Genomic DNA, 25,905 nt, shown 5'->3' with positions numbered 1-25,905 from the left:
AATTCAAAAGAATCTATAACATATCGTGTATAATATTCTTAATGATTATGTCCTAATATTTGAATCTCAAGAAATTAAGAAACTTCTCTTATTTCGTGTAATTCAAAATTGTAAGAGGTTTTCGAATGTTGGTAACAACCATCTTTAAGTTTTCTTTCTTCTCGAATTTGAAATTGTGATTGAGATTCATTTGAGTAATGACTTTCTTTTTTTATTTGGAAAATTCAAAGAATAATATTCTACTCGGAAATTTATGGATTCACTACTTAAGAGTTCCCAATATATGAGATAACTTGTGATATGATTCCTACTTTAGCAATTGTACTAATCATATCCTCAAGAGACGAGCCTTTCCTATCACATGTGCTCCTTACAAGCCCCTGAGGTTCACCTCTCCCCTTCACCAGCTTACATCTACCGTCCTTTCAGCCCTTCGTGACAAATTTGCTGCTTCTAAATAGAAACAAACATTTACCTCTTATAGTATCCAATCACATATCAAAAGCACATCTTTTGTGTCACCCTTTTTGGCCTGGATTTTGGGAGAAGATGATATAAGTCAAAAGTGGAGTCCTTAGCATAAGGTATGATTGTGTTGGTAGTTGGTACTAAGGTTGTTTCTAAAATGCTCATTTTCTATTGTTGTATTCTTGTATGTAGAAAAAAAGGGTGTATTTCAGTAGCACCTCAAACGTAGTCACCGAGGTTTTCCATGAGATTAGAATCAACTCAATACTGGCTCTGAAGCAAGAGAGATAAGTTTAAGACCAATACAATGATGATGCAGTTGACACTTGGTATAAAAAGGGATTCAATCACAATTTCGGGCATTCATTTTAGAGTTAGATGTGGCATACTCCCCCTAAACCAAAATGCTCTCCTTTCTTTGGTGGGTTGGCTAAATTACAAAGTAGGAATTAGAGTTTTTGGCATGAAATTGCTGAATCTATTGATCAAACTTTTCAAGCTTGAGCTTCTTTCTTTCTGACAGAGCTGAACTTCAGCCAGAATTTTCAGCTCTATTAAGCTTACACCATGCCTGATTACTTTTGGTCAAGCCTGTCCGGTGCTTGATTGTCTAGTAGACATCCTTATCTTGTGACTTTATTGAATTTCAACATGGTAAATGTTTTTTCCACATGCGGCTAGGGAAGCAAGGCTAGTCAAGAAATAATTTGAGGAGACAGCAGCAGAGGCATTTTGTCCTGTTAGACAGATAAGTGGTATGCTTTTCAAATCATTCTTATATACGTTTAAAACTTATTTGTTCTATGATTTCATTTTTCGTAACTGCCTATTGCCATTTGCATGTTTATGTTGTGCTTTGATTGCCTTTGAGCATCTTCTTGCTACTTTCTTTTGATGTAATGATGTACATGATTAAGGAGAAAAGGCAGCAAATGGCAACAAAAAAGTCATCAAAAGTGAGTCTGCGGAATTAGGAGACACACCACCCCATCACGCAGTCAGCTATGCATGTCGACTTGAGGTCGAGGGTCGAGATTTTCAGGTAACGCCTTGTTCAAATATTTCATCGTTCCTTCATTCCGATGGATTGCTATAATCTTACTATTTGATGAGTTCTCTATGAATATTTCTCAATATTGGCATATACACTGCTTGAGTTTATATGAGTCTTGAGCTTACCGCTGAAGATTCATGCACTTTGACATTTTTTTCATCAAACTTTTGTGTTTAATAAGATGTTATAGAGGGAATGATGCTTTTGTCAGGACACCTTCGGTAACACTGCAAAATGTTCTTGAAAATTCATGAAGATCTCAAGTGTTGAAAGGAAAAATACATATATAATATAAATGATGATTTCAAGCTCAGACACTTGGATTAAACTTTTGTCTTTTTTGAGGCTCTAGTTTGTTTAAAATAAGCCTCTCGAAATCACACTGGACATATATTAACTTATTAATAATACTTTGATCGAGTATAACTATGTTTTAGGTTTAGCACCTTTTATTTTTTCCCATCTGTTCTAGCCTTGGTGGATAGAGTTACCTCATGTTGCTGGTGGGAGGTGCAGGTATCCCGTGAAATTAGTCGAGGTGCACGCAAGTTGGGCCAGATACCACGGTTATCATCAATAACAAAAAAAAAAAAGGTTTAGCATTTACGAAGCAGGACATTCCAATGATGGCATTATTTCTTTAAATCTAAAGTTAATGAGTATGTCTGATTATGGATGTCCTCGAGTAATCGCGAGGTATAATTTTCTCCAAATAGATGAATCAATTGGTTATTAAGACCTCTCTTTGTTATACTTCTTTTAATCAAAGCAACTGGCTGAATTTCATCAACTCATACGTGTGCAGACATTTGTTAGGTTTCTCTTTGCAAATAAGAGATATTGCTTCTTTGGTTGGAAGATGTCATATAGGATCATTAATTTTTTTGTGAAGCAAGACCCACATTTACATTGTTTTTTTAGAGTTCTAGTCCTTTCATCACCTGAACACCATGTGAAGCGGCACTCACACCTGATCACCCTAGTCGTTCTTTTCTAGTGCGATTTCAGGCATATTGCTTAGCCTTTGGAGAATCTAGTCCGCTTTACGTTGCAATGAAGTGCTTCTACTTGGCTGAGATACTCATTGTCTCCAGTTTGTGTATCCCTTTTTTCTCTCGTTGAATTTAGACCTCCTTTATGCCTGTGCAGCTATTACTAGAATCCTGGCGAGACCTTTTGATGAAAACAAGAAAGCATAAATGTTGGATTATTTGGCTCTGAGGACCGGATAATAGAATCTGGCCTACCGTTTATCATTGCAAACCAGGTTTTGATATTTTGACAAGCGGATGGAAGATAGTCACTGCACTTTATGGCTTGAATCTCGGAGATGAATGTCTTTTTGAACTTGTAAGTTAGTGGCAATGTATATTTGATGTACGCAAACTCTGAAAGTCCAAAAGTAAGATGCCAAAAGAACTACCCTTGAGCAGATACAAGAGGACTGAAAAAGGAGTTATGCCCAGATTCTCATTAATGCTTTTTGTACAACATTAAATTGTTGCTTGGCTGGGCCTTATATGTTGTACAATCATTTTGAAGTGTCACTTTATGCACAACCGTTATTTTACAACTCTTCACAAATTATCATTTTACTTTGAGACTAGGGCCCGTTTGGCCATGCAATTTGGATTTCAAATAAGAATTTCTATGTTTGTTTATGACATTTGAACAAAACTTCAACTTCAATTTGAATTTTTTATTTTAAGTCCCGAATTCACCTAAAAGGTAGGATTTCAATTTCTAGTTTGTGATTTCAAATTTTATAAAATTAAATACTTGACTCATAAGTTTATATTTGGCAAAAAAAAAAAAAAAGGACCCCTAATTTTAAGTTTTGCAAGAAAAAGATTAATGCTTGACGTGAAGAGATTGTTTGTACGATGTGGACAGATTATATTAAACAATAACTAGTTATTACTATTTCTAATATATGGACGAGTGGATCTTTGTAAAAATATGTGAATTTGAAAGCTTGTTATAACATGTATTCGTAAGAATTTATCCATAAAAGGAACATGAAAATAGCTAATTTGTTAATGCGGCGCCTTATGATATTATGATACCTTGTTTATGAACTATGATTTGCTCATTTGATAAGATTGTATAAGAATTGAAGAAATTTTGACAGTTTTTACAAATTGTCGGAATATCATGTTTACGAGAATAAGTATAACTTTTGAGATCTAAATTGCATATTAAAACTAAAATTTCAACTTCAAACTAACCTGATTTCAATCATGTCCAAACGCCTACTATATCTTTTGAGTCTAGTTACATGTTTGTTTAACTTTGTCCTCGGCGGTCCAATTTCAAGGTAGCATGACTTGCTTGTTAAGATTGTTGTTTTCCCTTATAACTCAAATAGGCACGGTAACCCTATCTATAAAGCGAAATAATAGAAAAACTTGCAGTTAGACACTTCACTAACGATAAGAAAAAGCACAATGTACAAATTATCAAATTCTTGATACTTGGCATTTTTATAACAGGAAAGCTAAATGTCACAAAGACCAAAGATGCACAAACGCCCTTGAAAGGTCCATCTGTCACACCTTGCCTATCACAGCGGATTGTGCATCTACAATCACTAGTCACTACATGAAATCAAAAAGAAAAGAACTACTTCCAACCCAAATGAACTACTACTAAATTACATCGACAAAAATATCAAACAATTTCAATACTCTGATCTGCATTGGTAGCTGACACTTGATTTTGCTCCTTCACCACCATTTTTCTCATTCTCATCAACCACTTGAACCAACACACCATGCTATCATACAAATTTAGAGCAATATACACCCCAATTCCACCAATAATACCATTAGAAATCGAGTACGTCAAAGACATTAACACCTTAGTCACAAAAGCAGACAATGCATGCTTAATATTGTTCCAATCAATATCCTTAACAACTTTCATCATCAACACGCCAACCATAACCAAAGATGGACCAATAGCCCATGTTGGCACACTTGCAATCAAAGGTGTGAAGAACAAAGACAATAGAAAATAAAATCCAACGAAGATCGTTGTTATCCTTGTTCGACCACCTTCTTTAATCCCTGCTGATGATTTTACAAATGTGGCTATAGGTGAAACTCCTAAAGTTGATGCGACAGTTGTTAACAGAATTGGTCTGGGATAATAGAATCTTACCCAACTTAGTTAACTTTCAACATAATTATTCATGTATGGTCCTTAAGTATGAGGATAGGTCCATCTTTTGTCTTTCTTATATAAAATAAGTATTGAATAGATGTAGTCTTTGAGTTTATAGAACGAGGATACATTGGTCTAGCCCAACGAAATCAGAACAGATTTTATATGTCAAAGAAATTCGTAACATGTTAGATAAAAGCACAAGTTCTTGTTATGCGCAGGGTTTGGGAAGGATAGGGCCTCATGAATTTATTGTGTGAACCCTCATCTTACATTTCTACAAAAATTATTTTAACGACTTAAATTCATGTCCTTCTAAATTTACCGAACCTTGCCTTTTATTAAGGTAAGATGGTAGTAACTAATTTGAAGTGACATATTGTTAAAATTAAAAAAATATACCAAAATTTTTATAGAGAAGAAGTACGAGGAAAAGTAATTTATTAGAGAGAGACAATGTAGACAATTGGATGCGAAGGAACACATGAATACAACATTTAATTTGAAAATGAGATTGAAATTACAATACTCTGTTAGATTTTTTAGTCTATCGATAAGAGGAGATCATGTGAAAAACCGAAACTAATAAATTAGAAGCTCTTTAAAATAAGTGTTTTTCTTTATTTTTTTTATATACTATAAAGTACTTCCTCTATCCCAAAAAGATTGTCCCCTTTCTATATTTAGAATTTAACTTTATGAGATGATTTACAGTCACACAAATATCTAAGCCTTGTTTTGAACCACACATTTCAAAAGTCTTCCTTTATTTTTTAAATTTTGTGGCAAGTCAAAAGATAACCATCTTTTTGGGACGGAAGGAGTATGAGATATTCACCTTCTTTTCTTCCAATAAGTCTTAGCTGTAAGAAGATATACCAGTTTGCATGTCTGTTGATTATGAATTAGAATTTACATCATCTATCCACATTATTTTAGTTTGCTCAAAACGGAATATCACCTTTTTGTTACCAATTGAAAAAGATGGATTTTATTCTGTCTCTTCTTCAGAGAAAGTTGGCGAACAAACAATTTCTGAGAGTGCTTGTGAGAACAAGAAAGTGTTGGCATGGAAATTGGAATGCTAATAGCTTTCTTCTTCAAATTAAGAACAACTGTGCAGAGTTCATTGAAAGTCTTGACCCTGATGTTATTGCCATACAGGTTCTTCAATTATGCCTTTGTTTTATGCTGCTGCTAAGTGTTATAATTAGTGGTCTAATTGCTTTGCCATTGTGTTAGAAAAAAAGGGTATTTTAGTTTTAGACACTTCGATTATTGATACGTTAAGAAAGTTGAGAAATTTAGTGTAATAACCCAATTTTAAATAAGGGTTATTTGGTAATTTAGCCTAAAAATAAAAATAAAAAAATGAAATTAAAAGGATGGGCGAAACCCATTCTCTTATTTTGGTTGCTGATCACGTTTTAGTGATTTAAGGAGTAGAAAATTAGGGTAGTTGGTGGCATAATCATTATTCAATGACAGGATGATGGATTGGAAATAAAATTAGGTGACAATGATTGGTGGGTTAGTGGAAATTAGTCATAGAAGTTTAGATGTTGAAAGCTGCTATGGAAAAATACTTTATTTCTTCCAGTTTCAATTACTACTATATCTTTATTAGGAGTCAAAAATCATAATTGATGATTGGGTAATAATGAAAGGGTTATATGGTTATATTAATAATGATTGAATGTAGAATTATACTATGAGATAGCAGTGGTTCGTTGACATGAGAAACAATATATTAAGAATGCAATTTCAGAGCTATTTTGCAACATCTTGAAGCCACTGTTTCGGCATTTTTCCCCATTACTAGAAGTACTGCATTTCACATTAATATGGGTACATAATTTGATTAGTGGGGCTGGGAGTTAGACTTTGATTGTTGACTTGCTTTGAAAATTTAGAGGATGCTCGTCTAAACGGTTTTGACTATTTTAAACTCGTTTTGGTGTAGTTTGAGGTGATTCGAATTTTCGAGAGCATGGTTTTGAATTATTGGAAGAGGTGCTTGGATTGTGAATTAGAGGTAAGTGAGACTTTAAGCTTTGGGTACTTGTTTTTCAAAACCCGTTTTAAAAATATGTTTTGTCTGCCTGGTCCGTGTGTTGGGGCGAGCGTGTGCTTGGCAGAATCGGCGGTCCTTAATGCCAGCCGCATATACTTTATTTCATAAATTATTTTGTGATGTGATACTGCTGTGAGCCATGATATTGGGGCATTGTGTATGCTTCCCTTGGTATTGTGTATGCTTCTTGATGATATTGGGGCATTGTATATGCTTCCCTTAGCATTGTGTATGTTTTTCTTAGCATTGTGTATGCTTCCTGACATATTTGGCACATTGTGTATGTTGCCGTGGATTCATGGTATTGATTAATTCTTTAACTGCCGTTTATGACAGGTCCTTAGTGTAAGTTGTGTTGAGATATATTATATACTTGATGAATAGTGGTTTGGACCTTGGTTGGTATTGTATAATGATATATTCATGTGCATAATATTTTTGTGCTTGTTGTGTGTTTGTATTTTTTAACACTTATTCCAGGGGTATTTAAAGTGGCGGGTCGAGGGTCTTACTGGGTTATATTTATGTAGAACTCACTCCTTACCTGCATGTTCATGCAGATACTGTCGCTGAGAATGAGGTTGGTGGTTGAAGATTTCGTGAGTGGATTCTGTTACTGAGGTGAGCCACCGCATTATTCGTGGAGGCAGCCATTTCAGCTTTATCTAGTTTACTTCTAGTTATTTCTTTTATATTTGGGTTTACATGCCTGACATTCAAACTCATGTAATTCTGTTAGATGCTCCATGGTCTTAGTGTGGAATTTGGGCTACTGATTCTTTTATCTTAGCGTTGGTTGGCTTTCATTAGTAATAATGTCGTTGGACTTGTACTTATTTTCTTTGTGTTTTCGTAAATGATTAAGGGTATGATATATGGTTCGCCTAGCGGGTGGTGTTTGCTGGGTGTCAATCACATCTAGCGGGTATTTTGGGACGTGACATTTAGGATACTTTTCATCAAGTTGAGTAAAGGGGTTGCTAATTTTCTTTCTTTTTTTGAATAATAGATAACCTTCCAATCTAGTTGATACCTTTTATTCTTAACCCTTGTTGAAAGGGGTAATGAAGAAAATAATTGAAGCACTGGGGACTAGCCAACCTGACTATGGTTACGCATTGATGAACATTTCTACAGTCTTATTCATATTGAGTAATGCTGGTATTTCAGTCTGCCGTGAACTATTTAAACGTAAAGAAGATTTCTATTGGTGTTTGTGTCTTATGAGTGTGATATTTTAGCTTCTACAAGCTCCAGTCTTGAAAATGTTTCACCAACACCCTCTCCCTCTCTCTCTCTTCCCTGTTTGTCTTTATGTGCTTGAGAAATGTTTGGAGAAAATGATCAAAATAGTCCTTAATGTATGGACTTAGGATTGCTTTGGTCCCTGATATATACAACTTATGGAAATGATCCTTTAAGTATATTAAAAACATATCACTTTAGTCTTTGGCCCTACATACCTAACAACACCAAACAAAAATCTGTCAAACTTAACAGAAGCCTCCTCATGTGCAACCCACGTGAGATATCAAAATTCTAAAACAAAAGCATTTTGCCTTCCTGGTTAGTTCCAAAAAAGGTGGAAAGTCCCTCCTTCCCGGCAAAAACCCTTCTCCATCTCTTTCATGGTCTTGTAAAATCAGTCAACACAAGAGAAGTTTCTCCATTGTTAAACAATGTTAATCAAAAGAAACGATAGAGGATCAAGCCCATACTACGGTAAGAATTTATTTTGTTTTTAGTTGAAGCAATACAAAGACCAACCTATTTGGTACTCAAAATCTGGGTTGTTACTACTGTTGTCTCCAATCCTTTTAAATATAGAAGTGGTGTTGTTTAAATATACTGGGTTGTGGATTCGAAATCTGGGTTGTGGATTCAAAATATTTAGAAGTTGGTGTTGTTTAAATATACATGTTTTGTAACATCTACAATGTGGCTCTGACTTCTTAAAATATGTAATCTTTTATTTGCAGATCCTGTGTCTGAGGCGTCTTTTTTCAGTATCAAAGTTTATCATAAAGGATTGATGAAACATCAGCCAACCAAACAGTATGCTGGTTGTCATTGACTACTTTGATTATGTTGAAGTGAAGAATTTCAATCTTACTGACTTGAAAAAGATGGTCGAATTATGTGGTCACCGGAATGATTCAATAACATTTTGGCATAAATGCGGGAAGCTTGGTAACAAATGGAGATTAGTCTCTACGGAGGTTGAAGCTCATACCATGAAAAATTCATCCCCAAAGACAGAGTAATTGAGTTATATTTTGAACATTTGGACTCTTATTTTGGAATAGATGATCCAGTTGAGCTTGGTTGCAGAACTAGTCACATTCCAGAGAATGAAGATGTTGTTGGACCTATTGACAAAGAGCTCGAAAGGGAAAACATATCTTCCAGGGATGATTTTGAGGATTCTGAAAATGAATTCTCCAATGACGACGTGATGATTGATAAACAAGGATACTACAAACATAGCTTTGAGGATGGTAGAGAGCTTATTAGTGCTGAAATTCAGAAGCAGATGTTACACGAAGATGGGGATCCTGATTGCGTGAACTCTGAAGACAACAAGAGTTTGGATAGTGATTCCGACAATGAAAGCTTTGATTTTCCAAAGCACAATGCAAAGACCGATGGAAAAAATCCAGTTTTGGCTTTGGAATATACCTTTGAAAGTAAGAAGGAGTTCAAAAATGTTGTAACAACTCATGAGGTAAAAGAAGGGAGGTATATTAAGTGGAAAAAGAATGATAAAGATAGGATGAAAGCGAAGTGCATACATGACGATTGCAACTGGGTAATAATGGCATCAAGAATGCACAGGGATAACATATTTCAGATAAAAACTTATAGGCCCTCACACAGTTGTTGAAATTGGCACCATCATAACAAGACAATAACTTCTTCATTCATTGCAAGGACCTATCTTGATAGAATTAAACAAAATAGGGGATGGAAGATATCCAAGTTTAGAGATACTGTTAGTGTCGAGCTTAAAGCTCATGTTACTTTAACTCAAGCTAGAACGGCTATGAAAAAGGCAACTGCATTACTTGATGGAAATCTAAAAGATCAGTTTGCCATTCTTTGGGACTATGTTAATGAGATTGACAGGTCAAATCCGGGCACTTCAATTTATATGAAGTTTACCGACAATGAGATGCCTAATAAGCCATATAGATTTCAAAGAATCTATTTATGTTTTGCTGCTTGTAAAGAGGCATTTAAGGTTGGATGTCGCAAAATAGTAGGTATAGATGGGTGTTGGTTGAAGGGCCCAATGTATGGGAATCAGTTATTAGCAGCAGTGGGTCTCGATGCTAACAATAACATATTTCCAGTAGCATATGCCGTTGTTGAAAAGGAAACCAAGGAGACATGGTCATGGTTTTTAAAACACTTGGCTGGTGACTTAGAGATTGACGATCAAGAAAGTTGGACCTTTATGTCTGACAAACAAAAAGGTCTTATTGAAGCATTTAATGAGATTTTGCCATATGTTGGTCATAGATTTTGCCATATGTTGGTCATAGATTTTGTGTGAGACACCTCCATAACAATTTTAAGAAGGCTGGATTTTTTGGTTTGTCCCTCAAGATGGCAGTTTGGGCTACTGCAAAGGCTACAACTGTGAAGTTCTTTAAAATATGTATGGAGAAGATGCATGAATTGGATGCAGAAGCCGCTGCATGGTTGAATGAAAAACCACCCACTGAATGGTCTAAATCACATTTCTCTTCAGGCGCTAAATGTGATGTTTTGTTGAATAATATGTGTGAATGTTTTAACAGTATGATTCTTGATGCTCGAGACAAGCCTATCATAACTTTGTTGGAGAAGTTAAGATATCTTCTTATGGCTAGATTCCAAGCGAATAGGGATAAAGTGGAAAGATGGAATTCAGGTGATATTTGCCCTCGGATTAAGGACATATTGCACAAGAATGAATCTGCGGCAGCTGCATTTATTCCAATCAAATCGAATCAGTGCAATTATGAGATTCTTGGAGCATCGATTGCCGACAATTGGGCTGTGGACCTACAAAACAGAAACTGTAGTTGTAGAAAATGGACTATAACAGGAATTCCTTGCAAACATGCAATATCGGCTATTTGGGCTAAAAAAGATGATGTTCTTGATTATGTTGATGATTGCTATAAAGTTGACACATATAGAAGAATTTATGAAAAAACCATCTTTCCGATTAATGGATCACAATTGTGGCCTAAATCAAATAAGGTTCCTCCTTTGCCTCCGATACTTGTAAGACAAAACAAGAGGGGAAGAGATCAGAAATTGAGGAGACGAGAACAAGATGAAGCGGGATCAAGTAGAACAAGAATGAAGAAAAAGCAAATATCTGTTAATTGTAGCTTCTGTCACAAGCCTGGCCATAACATAAGAACCTGTAAATTAAAAAACTATGTACAGTCTGAAGTGGGTGTATATGAGACAGCTTTTTGGATGCCTCCTACTTCATCAGTTCCCGAAAAATTACCGGTAAATTTCTTGCCGTAATATTTGATTTGGCTCTCTATTATGTAGTTTTATGATACAAAAATAACTTATGGTACACTTGCAGGTTAGAAGAGCAAATCCTGGACCAACCCAAGATTATTTTGATATTTAGTGTGGTGTTGCAATTATTTTTTGTTGGGCTAAACATGGTGCAGCACCTTTTTGTTTTTTGTGAAGGACAAAAAGTATTGCTTGTTTTGAGGACATATGGTGGTGCTGCTATTTTTTGTTCAATGACCATAGTGCAAATGCCTTTTGTTTTTTTTGTGAAAAGGACAGATGGTGCTGCTGCAACAATGGTTCTTATGGTGGTAATATTATGTTGTTGCTTTTCAAGTCAGTTGCTGCTGGTATCTTGATATTTTGCTGAATTTGTTGCTCCTTTTTTTCCTCGCAATGAAGATTTTTGCTATCAGATGATGAAGGATTAAAGCTGGTATCACAATATCTTTTTGAAGGACAGAAGAAAGGAAGCTAGTGTCGTATAAGAGTAGTTTTAGTTAAATTAATCAAACCATGTGCAATTCCCTTTCTGATGTGCAATTCCCTTTCTGGTGTTGTTTAGAATATCTTAGGCAGCAACTAAAAGTTGTGTATATGCTGCCTTTTGGATTTAAATGGTGAAGTCATATGTTAAAAGTTATTTTTATCAGTCACATTCTCTTATGTAAGGAACGTAAATTGATATGTAGAGATCATTCAAAAAGATTTATTGGCTAGTGTAAGGTGTGTCCCTGGGAGTGCAGGACAGAACTGGGAACTAGACAAATGAAAATGACACACATTTTTCTTTATGTTAGTACTGTTATAATCTTTCTGGTTTGGTTGGAAAGAGAACTTTTGACCTTTGGCTGATGGAAGAAGCTGAAAAGTACATAAGCTTCTGTTAAGTTTGACAGATTTTTGTTTGGTGTTGTTAGGTATGTAGGGTCAAAGACTAAAGTGATATGTTTTTAATATACTTAAAGGACCATTTCCATAAGTTGTATATATCAGGGACCAAAGCAATCCTAAGTCCATACATTAAGGACTATTTTGATCATTTTCTCGAAATGTTTGTATTCTTAGGTTCTAAGCATGAACCAGATAGTTGAGTTATTTTGGCTGAATTTGAGTCATTCCGAATATTAAACACATAGCTGGAAAGACGAGGAATCTTCATTTCAGAGGAGAAGAAAATGGGATAAAAGAATGCTACACTTTGTTCTCACAACTTCAGATAAATGATTTGGTGTGGTGATCTTCATGTAAGGTACAGTTCTGTTTATTCGCTTCAATTCCTTCAATCATGCCACACAGATATAGGTTATCCTTATAAAAAGAAAGTGAATATCGTTACAACTCAATTGTGATTATCCCCACTACCTTTGGCAGTGTATGTGTTTTTGTTAATGTTTTTGGAGGTAGAAAAAAGGGGTATTTTGGGTCTTTTAGGTTCTTTGTAATTACTGATGCTTCTTTGTATCTCTTTTTGGAGGTCCCTAGCATGTCCTTAATGCTGAGAAATACAACATTACTATTTTCCCAAAAAAAAGGGTTTTATGGGATTAGAGGGAGGCATAATTTTATTGTAGGTGAGAGAGGAGAGACTAGAGTCCTGGCATGTCAGGAATTTGTTTATAGTCGCGTCGGTTGTCATGTCAACAAGGTTGAGAGTTCCAGGAAATAACTTTAAATTGGAAAGGGAATGCTCCAGTTGAACTGACCGCTGGTGAACAAGTTGAGTCTATTAGGGCACTTAAGAGAACCACGTCAAAGGAACTTGGCAAAATGACCTATAACCTCAGGAGACGGGATGTTATCACTAATAACCTTATAATGCTAGTAATCCAATTGTTGAATCAAGCCGGACCCGTAGTAATCTCTGGCTGAAAACAAACGTAGTTTGTAAAATAATTTCATGTGTTTCTAGTATTTGATACTTTTCTGTTGTCTGTATAAACAATATTACCACTAGTAATATGAGCTGTAATCTTCGATATGAATAGCCTATGATTTTAGATGAATAGAGTGTTTGTGAAATAGAAGTCTTTACTGAAAAAACGACAGATCCGTCAGTCTGAAAGGGTTTTTCTATAAGAAGAGAAGCAACCTAATTATTAATGTCATATATGTTTGCGCCACATGAGCTAGTGGTTTGTTGTCAGTTATGATTGTTGTGATACTATGTGAAATGACTAATAGCTTCTACTAGTGCACTTTTTTGATAATGGAAAGTGGTTATCACTTTTTAGGGATTATATTTCTTCTTTTCTGTTGGTATATTTGTAACACTATGACATTAAATCTGCAATTCTTTTTCTCCTCTTCGCTCTTTGCTGATGCTAGACATTACTAATTCTTCTTTTAGTACTACAGAGTAACAAATGTAACAATTCTATCTAGAAATGTTCTGAAAACTTCATCTCAACTGAAGTTAGGGTCAAGTGCATCAGATGCCTTTAGATTTTTCATATTTCAGACTATATAATCCGGGGGGTGGCGGGGGTGGGGGTGGTGGGTGGGGCAGTGGCGGTGAGCACTGATGAATTTGAATGATTTGTTGGAAATTTATCACCTTCTTCCGTGTAGATTTCAAACTTTTTTTTTGGGAACTTTTAGATGTGTGTTTTACAAATTGATAATTTAACCGGCGATCTAAATCAAATGTAAATGATGGTTGGTGTTAGAAGCATGAAAGTAGCTCACATGATTGCATAATGTTGTTCAAAATCTCGTGTGGCTATATGATGTAAGCTGATGCAAGATTAATTTGAGAAGAAATGATCACTTGGGAAAAGCTTAAAAATTGATGCAGAAAACAAAGCTAGTTAACAATGAGCAAGTGAAATACTAGGAAAGTAGATTATATTGAATTGGAACTTGTAAGATGCAGATATTTAGTCTTATGAATCAATTTCTTTCAAGTTATATTTTCATGGCATAAAACCTGTATATTATCATTCCATTGACTGGTTGTGTACTGTTATGTGATAATCCTTTCTATTTTTTTGTTTACTCCTTGTTATATGGACTTCTTTTTGGCCTTCTTTTAATGAAATCATTACTTCATTTAAAAAAAAAATGTTAATCATATTTCTCAGAGGAAAGCCTGTACATGCATATAGATTTCTTCACAAGGACAAGGACATGGATATGGAATGTGGCTTCTCGTGGTCAGTAAATCCTATTGGGAAGTAAGTGATTTAAAGTACTATATTCATAACTCAGAAGACTTTCCATGGAAACACGTTTTAATAAATGTAGTTTGTCCACTACCATCAAGTTATTTGTTCTTGTTCTTTGGTCCTTTGTAGGGACTGATGGTCCTGATGAGTGATGATAACGTTACTTGCAGTATCGTGGGAAAAGGATGAGAATAGATTACTTTATTGTCTCTGAGCAATTGAAAGACAGGATTGTTTCATGCGACATGCATGGATGAGGGATCGAATTCGATGGTAAGTTAATCTCAAATTGAAACAATACATGAACCTAATGGCTGCCAAGAAATTGCCAAAAAGAAGTGAATTTGTGACATCAAATAGTTATTACTCAATTATCATCATAATTGTAACACTTAAGCATATTTTAGTTCTTCATATTTAGGCCTAATCCAACAACTGAAATGAGCAGTAGGATCTTATGTTTCCTACCAGTAGCATTTTATCGGATTTTTACTGTGTGATACTAACTTATGACCTGGTAGGAATGGAATTAAAGTTTAATGTATAGGAAACATGTACTGAAATTTCACATGCAGCTCACATTATTATCATTAACTGTGTGTGTTTTTCTTCTTCATGCCTGTTAGTGCCTTTTATGCCGAGTATCTAAAGCTTAATATGTTGTATCAATGGTATTTTATTGTGGGAGTTGATATTTGGCACAAATATCTAGATTTAGTGTCATTTGCATTTCACTTCTTAGAACTTTAATCGCAGTTTGAATGCAAATTGTTGTATAGGAGCTTATGTTGGTATGCTTGTATGAATAGGCACAACAAGGACCAATGGAGGGTATTCCGAGCAGTGTTTGATTGATTCCGAGGCTTTGCACGTTGATTGAATGTTGGGAAGGAAGTTCAGTACTTAAAGGCAGAATCCGACCACTGAAGAGTCTCATGCGCTGGCCATGCGTCGCATAGCCAACGCACGAAAACCCCATCTCTGAATCTCAGACAGGCTATGCATTGGCCATGCGCCGCACAAGCAACACACAGAGGAGATCAGACACTGGCCATGCGACACATAGCCAGCGCACAAGCGGCGTCAGTTGTCCTACTTGGATCGGGATTGGGCCAATTTATCTTATATTGACCCTAGCGTATAAATAGTCATTTTTAAAATTAGAAAGACGGCTTGGACGAATTTTGAGACTTGTGAAACTCTTTTTAGGTTTTATTCCTTTTCTATTATTTTTCTTTACATTGAAACCCTATGTTAATCATGAATTCTTGTTTCCATTCTTGAATCATGTGTAACTAAACATCGTAACTCTGGGTTGTGGCTTATCCATGAATATTGACGTTTGAAAAGTATTTCAATCTTAGTAGCTTGTTCGTATGCAATTGCTTCTTTACTTATGTGCTTAATTGATTGATTGTTTGCGCAACAGTTGAGTTCTATACTAATTGATACACGTGCTTGGGAAAGACGTTAATGTGGAGAAGAAGTAACGAGATTGTAATCTGAATATCCCTATAGTTGGGCTAGGATTTGTGACTAGGATAGGAATATACTTAGTTACCGCAATCAATTTCATGCCATGCTCTTATTGCATTCTTGATAGGTCAATACAATAGGAATATAAGAGGCGAGTTATCCTGAATCGGCGAGTAGTGGTTCGGAAGAACACTACGAGATTAATAATCCGGTTAATTGACAATTATAAACAAAGTTGCTAAGGTCTGATACTTGAACGACTCAATGGGATTGGTGAACAAACCACGACCTTGGAATACTTCTAAAATCTTGATAAAAGCAGTACTCAAATACGTTCTTAGCACAAATTCTGGTTACATTATAGCATTAGTTTACAAAACAACCAAAGCTTTTATTCTTTACTTGCATAATTAGTAGCAATAGTTCATTTTCGTGAAATTATTGGTCATAAGTCTCTGTGGGTTCAACATCCGATTCTATATAATCACTATATTACTTGTACAACCGCGTATACTTCCGTGTGCATTTGGATCCAACAAGTTATTGGCGCCGTTGCCGGGGACTTAGAAATCAATTATTTTTGCCGTAATAAATTGAATTGCTTTGTTTATCCAAGTATTAACGTCTTGATCTTAGCTGCTATTTGATTCCAGGTACTTTACTCGAATGCGAAGGACTGCGAGTCAAAACAATCTTGAGGAATTCAATCTTGAGTTGAACATACTTTCAATCGGCGCAAGGGAGATTTGAATTTATTGCAGAACCCGCAGGATTTAGCAGAGTTACCTGTGGTCATGGCTAATAATCCACAAGTGAAAGTGAGAGAGGTTGCAGTGCCTCGTGTGGCAGATGTAACTTCGAGCATTGTCAAGACCACAATCGAAGGGCACTTTGAGCTGAAGCATCCCATGATTCAGCTACTTCACTCTAGTGGGCAATTCATGGGGATGTCCCCTGAGGATCCTCAGGGTCACATCCATACTTTTTTGCAGATTGTGGATACTCTCTCTATTGGAAGGGTCACCAAAGAATATGTGCGGCTGACACTGTTCCCCTTTCCTCTATTGGGGAATACAAGTAACTGGTTATTAGCAGAGCCCGCAAATTCTATCACTTCATGGATGATTTGGCGACGAAATTCTTGACAAGGTTCTTTCCACCTGCAAAGACAGCTCGACTCCGAAGAGAGATCATGTCATTCAGGCAGAAAAGTGGGGAAAATTTGTATCAAGCGTGGGAGAGGTTCAAAGGTCTTCTCAGAGATTTCCCTCGCCACCATCAGACGAATGAAGTTCTGGCACACATATTTATTGATAGTCTGGATACCCAACATAAGTGATGAATGCCCTGCAAATCCCACATCAATATACTTTGTGGGTAATGCAAGCAAGGGGCAAGGAAACAACAATCAATACGGGAATTCCTACAACCCAAATTGGAGGAATCACTCAAATTTCAAGTGGAGTGACAATCCAGGTAATTAGAAACACAACTATCAGCCAGCACCTGCTCCTCGAGCACCCACGAACAGTATGGAAGAGATGATGAAAAAGATGATGGGTGATATGCATAAGATGATGATAGACCAGTAGAAGTTGATAGCAGATAATCAGAATCGCGATTTGGCTGTGCAAAATTTAGAGAGGCAGATGGGATAGATAGCTGGTGCATAAAATACTAGACCACCTGGAGGACTGCCAAGTGATACGGATGTGAATCCCAAGCCTTGTAATGCTGTGAGTCTTCGAAATGGGAGAGAACTAGAGGAAGTGGCTCCGAAGAAAACCAGTCGAGTAAAAAGAGAAGATTACCGAGGAGATGATTGAAGAAGAGAGGGTAGTCAAGACACCAGTGGCAAAGCAGCCACAGCCCGTGGTTTCAAAGCCACCACCTCCATTCCCTCAATGTTTGGCAAGACAGAAAGAAGAGGCTACTTACAAGAAGTTTCTTGATTTGCTTAAACAGGTACACGTGAATGTCTCGTTGGTTGATATACTGCAGGGTATTCCAAAGTATGCTAAGTACATCAAAGATATTGTTGCAAACAAGAGCCGATTCACAGAGTATGCCACTGTTGCACTTACTGAGGAGTGCACTTCACGGATTCAAAGCAGGTTGCCCACTAAATTGAAGGATCCCGAAAGTTTCATGATTGAGATTTCTATTGGGAAGCAGGTTCTTGCTCGAGCACTATGTGATCTCGGTGCAAGTACAAATTTCATGCCTTCATCTATCTTCAGGAAGCTAGGTTTGGGAGTACCCAGACCAATCACTATAGTTCTTCAGCTGGCAGACAAATCGTTAGCAAGACCCAAAGGCATTATTGAAGATGTATTGGTGCAAGTGGGGTCGTTGATAATTCCTGCAAACTTCATGATTTTGGACTTCGAGCCAGACCCAGAAGTCCCATTTATTTTAGGGCGTCCATTCTTGGCTACAGGGAGAGCACTTATTAATGTAGCTGTTGGGAAGCTCACCATGAGAGTACATGATAAAGTTGAAGTCTTCAATGTCCAAGCTCTGAAGATGCCTGCAATCTATGAGGAGCTATCCGCCATTACTGTTCCGAATGATGATGCCCGAAGGCCACTCATCACTTCACATGATCCATTGGAGAGATCCTTGGTGGGGGATGATATTTTTGGTGACTCAGCGACGTTTGAGATGGTGCAGATTTTGGATATGGCGAGTATTTATATTCGTGCAAGCGAGTTTGAGCCTTTAGGCCAAAAAATGGGAGTAACTCCGAAGTTATCAATTGAAGAGCCTCCGAAGTTGGAATTGAAGCCCTTGCCCGCCCATTTTAAATATGCATTCTTAGGTGAGGGTGATACCTTGCCAGTGATATTAGCAGCAGAGTTGACCACCGAAGAGGTTAGTATTTGTCTGGAAGTATTAAAGTCTCACAAAAGGGCATTGGGGTGGCAAATATCTGATATTCAGGGAATTAGCCCCGCGCTATGCATGCACAAGATACTCATGGAGGATGATCATAAGCCTAGCGCACAGTATCAACGGAGATTGAATCTTGTGATGAAGGAGGTTGTCAAGAAAGAGGTAATCAAGTGGCTAGATTCCGGCATTATTTTTCCTATTTCGGATAGCAAGTGGGTAAGCCCGGTGCAGTGTGTCCCGAAGAAAGGAGGGATGACAGTTGTGAAAAATGATAAAAACAAGCTCATTCCTACTAGAACAATCACTGGATGGAGAATCTGCATGGATTATCGCAAGTTGAACGAGGAAACCAGAAAGGATCACTATCCCATTCCCTTCATTGATCAAATGCTAGACAGGTTAGCCGGGCAAGAGTTTTATTGTTTTCTAGATGGGTATTCTGGCTACAATAAAATAGCTATTGCTCCGAAGGATCAGGATAAGACCACGTTTACATGCCCATATGGTACATATGCTTTTAAACGCATGCCATTTGGGTTGTGTAATGCACCCGCGACTTTCCAATGGTGTATGATGGCTATCTTTTTAGAGATGGTTGAGGACTTTGTAGAAGTGTTCATGGATGATTTTTCAATATTCGGGAACTCTTTTAAGGTGTGGTTGAAGAATCTAGACCAAGTACTTGCAAGATGTGAAGAGACTAACCAGGTCTTAAATTGGGAAAAATGTCACTTTATGGTCCGAGAAGGCATCGTCCTTAGGCACAATGTTTAAAAGAGAGGGCTGGAGGTTGATCGTGCTAAAGTGGAAGTCATTGAGAAGCTTCCACCCCCCGTGTCAGTCAAGGATGGGCATAGTTTCCTCGGGCATGCAGGATTCTACAAACGCTTCATAACGGATTTTTCGAAGATCTTGAGTCCGATGTGCAGGTTACTTGAAAAGGAGGTGAAATTCCTATTTGATGATACGTGTATCAAGGACTTTGAAGGTCTAAAGAAGAGATTGGTAACTGCACCAATAATCATTGCACCTGACTGGAACTTGCCATTCAAGTTGATGTGTGATGCAAGCGACAATGTTGTGGGGCTGTGTTGGGACAGAGACGAGAGAAAGTTTCTCATTCTATCTACTATGCTAGTAAGATGTTAGACGCTGTCTAAATGAATTACACTGCAATAGACACGGAGCTTCTAGCTGTGGTTTATGCATTTGATAAGTTTCAGTCCTATCTTGTTGGGACACATGTTATTGTCTATACAGACCATGCATCCATTCGCTACTTGTTCAGCAAGAAGGATGCTAAACGCAGGTTGATTCGATGGATTCTTCTTTTGCAGGAATTTGATATTGAGATTAAAGATCGTAAGGGAGTTGAGAACCAAGTCGCAGACCACTTGTCTAGATTGGACAACCATAATCATTTTGTGGAGGATGTCCAAATTCGAGAGTCGTTCCCTGATGAGAAGCTATTTGCTATTCCTGCTGCCGAAGTCCCATGGTATGCTGATATTGTGAACTTGATAGTAAGTGGGGCGTACCCCCCAGAAGCCACCTCACAGCAGAGAAAGAAGTTGTATCATGACTCTCGGTTTTATATATGGATGAGCCGTATTTATTCAACCAAGGGACTAATCAGTTAGTACGAAGATGCATTCCACAGACCGAGGTGAGTCAAGTGTTGGAGAGTTTTCATTCTTCCCCATACGGGGGACACTTTCAGGGTGATCGTACTGCGGCTAAGGTATTACAATCTGGCTTCTATTGGCCCACTCTTTTCAAAGATGCTCATGCATTTGCTAGAAGTTGCGACATATGTTAACGAATGGGAAACATCTCTAAGAGGCATAAGATGCCTTTCACAAACATATTGGAGGTAGAGATATTTGACATCTGGGGCATTGATTTTATGGGTCCCTTCCCACTGTCCTTCGATAACAAGTACATTCTGCTTGCTGTCGACTATGTTTCAAAATAGGTAGAGGCAGTCCCTCTTCCAACCAATGATGCGAAGGTGGTGGTGAATCTTGTGCGAAAGAACATACTCGTAAGGTTTGGAACCCCACGGGCGATGATTAGTGATAGTGGTGCTCACTTCTGCAATAGTTTGTTGAAGAACTTTCTGGCAAAGTATGGGGTGAAGCATAAAGTCTCTACATCTTACCACCCACACACATGCCAACAAGTAGAGGTCTCGAATAGAGAAGTGAAGCAAATTTTAGAGAAAATTGTGAATGTTCATAGGAAGGACTGGGAAATGAAGTTGGATGACGCCTTGTCAGCGTATCGCACAGCATATAAAACCCCCATCGGAGCGTCTCCTTACAGGTTAGTTTATAGGAAAGTGTACCATCTGTCGGTTGAATTAGAGCACAAAGCATATTGGGCAATCAAAAAGCTCAATCTTGATATGAATCTGGCGGGAGAAAAGAGGTTGCTCCAATTACACGAGCTTGATAAATTCAGACGGGGGCATATGAGAATGCGAAGCTACACAAGGAGAAGACTAAGCGATGGCACGACAAGCATATCCAACATCGTGAGTTCGCGCCAGGGCAGCAGGTACTACTCTTTAACTCGAGGCTGAGGTTGTTTCTGGGAAAGCTTAAGTCTCGTTGGTGTCACGACCCGACTAGGGGCCATGACGGGTACCCGGGGCTAACCACCGAGCACCGCTCATACTATTACCCATCGCACTCATCCTGCATTCATTCATCATTTTCATACTCAAAATCATAGGAAAGCCATTTCCATTTTGAAACATATTTACCTTTATATACATAAGCCCTTTGGGTATCAAAATAAAATATATACAATGAGGGAATCGTGAGACCATACTACCCACACATACGTATCTACGAGCCTCTACTGGAGTACTAGACGTATGGACGGGACGGGACCCCGTCGTGCCCAAAATATGTATCCACAAAATCATAAGCAATGGCACCTCCGGAACAATGGAGTGCTATCAAGTCTGCTGGTAGCTCCTATGAATCTGGATCACTTCCCTGTCTACCTGTGGGCATGAACATAGCGTCCAAAGAAAAGGACGTCAGTACGAGCATTGTACTGAGTATGTAAGGCACAACAACAATAATAAATCAATGAAATAGGGAGATATCAAATGAAGAACAACTCGTGACTGTCTGTCAATTAGATAGAAATGAAACATGCTAACTCATTTCATAAACATCATCATATCATGTATGCATATCTATATAAGCTACCCGACCATATAGGTACGCTGTGATCATCATTAGCCCGCGTTCGGGGTAACCATCTCATGCCGCCCACTAGTGGTGTCTGCCCATGCTATCTAGACATGGTGTATATGCTGCCCGCTTTAGCGGTGTCTGCCCGGCCATATAGGCGCGGTGTAATATCATCATTATGTACTTCTCATAGGCTTATCATAATCTTGTCATACTCTTATCATAATACATACATAGGAACTCAAAGACAACTATACTTTATGGGGGTGACATAAGGTCGTGAACCCCCGATTCCATTATGGAGCATTCATAAGCATTCTGCCTCACCTTGAAGGAATTAGAATATAAGGTGAGTGTATGCAATAAACAACATCAATGGATCATAGTTAGAATCATTGGCTTTAGGATCTTTAGACTTAACTTGTCATCATCACTATCATGCTCATAACATATCTCGTTTCTCTATCTCATGTGAGGCTCTTTATAACCATAGACTCATAATTTCCAGGATGTAAGAAAGTCATGGGAAAATAGGGGAATTCATGCCATAGGAGTCATGCCTTGGAAGGAAGGGACTATCCTTACATACCTTTTCGTTTAGCTACTCTATCGCTTGATCGTTCTCCTTCAATGCTTGCGTTTCTACCTTCAAGAGAATTCGCATCAACATTACCTAATCGATTATATGAACGTGCTTACTAATACTAGAGAAAATTGGGCAGCATTTCCTTTGTTTATACAACTTTCCTCATATCATATGTCAACTCCCAAACGTCTATAATAACATTCACAACATCATAACCAACAATTTCATTCTTCTACATTATCCACATTTCACAATTTCACTTCAATTCCTCCATAATCATGGTCATAGTTCACTATTACGTTTTCTCACATATAATGCTTATCCCATGTTCTAAATGTCATTTATAACATACTTATAATTACAACATATCAATATTCATGACTCATTTCAAACTACTACTCAAATGCCACTATTCTCACATTCATGACCCATTTTCTATCTCCTTCTACAATCCAAGTCTTTCAACCTCTCATTAACTTAAACAACATGGAATGATCATAAAACTTACCGTAGATAGTGTGAAAATGAGCCTTGAGTGGAAATACTTTACTTGAGCCAAAACCCTAATTCACCTCCAATGGAATTCCTTGGCTTGGATGAACTTCAATGAGTTTCTTACACTTGATTTTGTTGGTTTGATGAAGTTGATCATAAATTTCTCTTGGGTTCTTGTGGAAGAAGTGTGGAGAGCTCTCTAGAGTATTCTTGAAGTGTGGAGTGAAAGAATGAAATGAATTAAATGAGATTGGGTCCTTATATCAACTTTTAAAATCTGTCCTGACAAGAACATACAGTCTGTATCTTTTATACTGGCCGTATGTCTGGCCGTATGTTTGGTCTAGTGAAGGTCCCATTCTGGGCAGAACATACGGCCAGTATGTTGGACCGTATGTTGCCCAACTTTCCGAAATTCATTCTTGTTGACTCGTTTGATCTCCAATCCTTATGGAACCTTCTTAATACTTGTTTAAAACCTCATTCACAATCTAAGGGACATTATAACTCTTCTGCAAAACATCATTAAGCCATCATTAACTTGTTACTCGTAAATCTCTTCCGATACATAACATATACCTTGTCTTTCTTGGCAAACTTTCTTCCCGTGCCTCGAATGTCTTTGCAATCTCAATTAGGGTCATCGAATGCTATTTCTTACTTATTGAAACATCGTATACTTCGTCCCTTCGTTGGTCTATCCACTGTACGTCAACGGAAAGTTTTGCCGAGGTGTAACAGTTGGTCTGGACCATTTATGGTGACTAGAATCACACCCCATAGTGCGGTCGAGATACAAACCATGGATGGGGTGCGCAAGTTCTTGGTGAATGGGCAGCGTCTCAAGCGATGTTGGGGCGGTAACTTTGACAAGGAGAAGGAGTAAGTTCTCCTTAATGATGAGTAGGAAAGGATCTACGTCGTGCCGCGACGTTAACTCAAGCACTTCCAGGGAGGCAACCCGAGTGTGTAATGTAACAATTCAAAATAAAAGAAAAGTATAAAAATTGTCGTGCCACGACCTTAACTAAGGCACTGGTTGGGAGGAAACCCAACTTTTGTAGCATATATGCCATGTTTGTTCATGTTGCAGGGCTAAGGAAGGAACGGGAACTCGAAACGAATGAAAAACAGTAAGAATCGAGTGCAGGTTTGTTAATGTGTTTTATCTATGCGTCGGACAAAAGTCGCACAACAGGTGAGCAGGCCAAAAATTTGGCTAAGTAAAAGTTCAGAAAGGGGTGTTTTGTGCGCTAGTCGTGTGTCGCATGATCAGCGCATGAGCTACACTCAGAGCCAAAAATTTGGCCAAGTAAAAGATTCAAAAAGGGGTGTTTTGTGCACTGGTCGTGCGTCGTATGATTAGCGGATGAGATGTACTCACAGCCAAAAATTTGGCTAAGTAAAAAGTTCAGGAATGGGCTCTTTGTGCGCTGGACATGCAACGCATGATCAGCGCATGATGGCAATCAGAGAATTTTTTTTTCTAAGTACAAACTTCAGAGGTGGGGGTATTGTGCATTACTTATGCGACGCATGACCAGCGCACAGGTCGACCCAGTTCGAATTCTTTTAAAGATTTAAAACACGGACCAAACCCCCAATTCCCCCCACTTCTCACAAACACTCTCTCTCTCTCTAAACTCGTCCCTAACCCCCTAACCCCTAAAAACCCTCCCCAAATATTCTCCATCCTCACGGAATTCGCGTGCATTATCTCACATCTCAACAAAGGTAATCAATCTGCATAGTTTTTCCATGAAAACCCATTCCCTTTTCCCCCTTTTTATTGATGGTAAGAATGATGAACTAGGGTTATGGGATTGGGAAAATTGGGGTGGGGATTTTGTATTGTTGTGTTTGATATTGTTGTTTGATGAGAGAATAATGAATCCCAAACAAAATGAAGGGTTCTTCCACCCTCCATTGTTGCAAAACTCAAAGGGATATTTCTATGCTCACAAGGTGTTTGAAAAAATTACTAAACCAAGTTTCTTGTGATTTTTGTGAAGTCTTGAGTAGCAATTGAACTTGAAACAGCAGTTGAAACCTTGGGGCGTCACCATTAATGCCCATAAGTCGAAAACAACATGATTTTCCTTGTTTTGTAGAATAGTTTTTTTTTCTTTTGTTTCGTTAACTTTGTTCGCTTTAGTCTCAAGATTAGTTAACTTCTCTGTTTCAATTTTTTTTTGCACCATAGTTTGTAGTAAGTGTGGGGTGTTTCATGACCCCACACTTGGGCTTAACTTGTGGACGATAAAGTAAAGTGTGTGCAATAAGTGTGGGGTCGTTTCACGACCCCATTTGGGTTAAATTTGCTAACAATGTTGGATGGTTGTGTTGTGAATCTCTACAGGTACAACCATAACTAAAGGAAAAGGCAAAGTTGATGAGGCGGGTGCCCCGCAAGGATCAATGAGACCCAGAGTGGGCAAGGCCATTGCCACCAAGAAAGGGGCAACAACCCGTAGTAGCAAGCAACCGGTAGTCCCCATTCCTTGGGCGTCTCCTCTGAGGCCTCGTCCCTATCTTATAATGATTGGGAGTGCGAAAAAATGGTACAAAGAGTTCCTTTGAAGGATGGGTACATTCATGAAATGGCCGTTAACAAAGTGTCCTTGAAGAAAAAAATTCAGGGGATCTACAATCAAATAATGGAAATGGGCTGGCAGGGTGTCTTTGAGAATTCGGGACCCGTGAGCATTGACATGGTGTTGGAGATGTATGCCAATCTTTAGTTTGCCAGAACAGAGGACAGTGAGATGCAGCCGTCGGTAAAAGTA

At 37.9% G+C, this 25,905-nt stretch overlaps 1 protein-coding gene, 1 long non-coding RNA gene, 1 other non-coding gene and 1 pseudogene across 3 annotated transcripts; 2 read left to right on the top strand and 2 right to left on the bottom strand.

The window, feature by feature from the left end:
• Window positions 1-4,192: 4,192 nt before the first annotated feature.
• Window positions 4,193-25,905, bottom strand: part of LOC132619816 (adenine/guanine permease AZG2-like) — a 46,993-nt pseudogene continuing 25,280 nt past the window's right edge.
• On the top strand, window positions 10,330-19,978 carry LOC132617348 (uncharacterized). The gene is made up of 2 exons (XM_060332341.1): window positions 10,330-11,036; window positions 19,652-19,978. Exons 1-2 carry the CDS (start codon window positions 10,371-10,373, stop codon window positions 19,976-19,978), a joined length of 993 nt encoding a protein of 330 aa, XP_060188324.1. The 5' UTR covers window positions 10,330-10,370.
• Window positions 14,477-15,821, top strand: LOC132619133 (uncharacterized). Its single transcript, XR_009574525.1, has 2 exons — window positions 14,477-14,731; window positions 15,268-15,821. It is a non-coding gene; the product is annotated as an uncharacterized LOC132619133 (long non-coding RNA).
• LOC132620635 (small nucleolar RNA R71) lies at window positions 17,109-17,215 on the bottom strand. Its single transcript, XR_009575072.1, has one exon. It is a non-coding gene; the product is annotated as a small nucleolar RNA R71 (small nucleolar RNA).

Source organism: Lycium barbarum, chromosome 11 (genome assembly GCF_019175385.1).
Source record: "Lycium barbarum isolate Lr01 chromosome 11, ASM1917538v2, whole genome shotgun sequence".
NCBI classification, from domain to species: Eukaryota; Viridiplantae; Streptophyta; class Magnoliopsida; order Solanales; family Solanaceae; genus Lycium; species Lycium barbarum.
This window is presented reverse-complemented; position numbering and strand designations above follow the sequence as displayed.

Excerpts from the sequence above, each read along its gene's own strand:
- LOC132617348 (XM_060332341.1), top strand. The coding sequence starts at position 10,371 with ATGGCAGTTTGGGCTACTGCAAAGGCTACAACTGTGAAGTTCTTTAAA. Across the intron at positions 11,037-19,651 it reads CTCCTTTGCCTCCGATACTT|CTTCCACCCCCCGTGTCAGT; the intron begins GTAAGACAAAAC and ends GTCATTGAGAAG.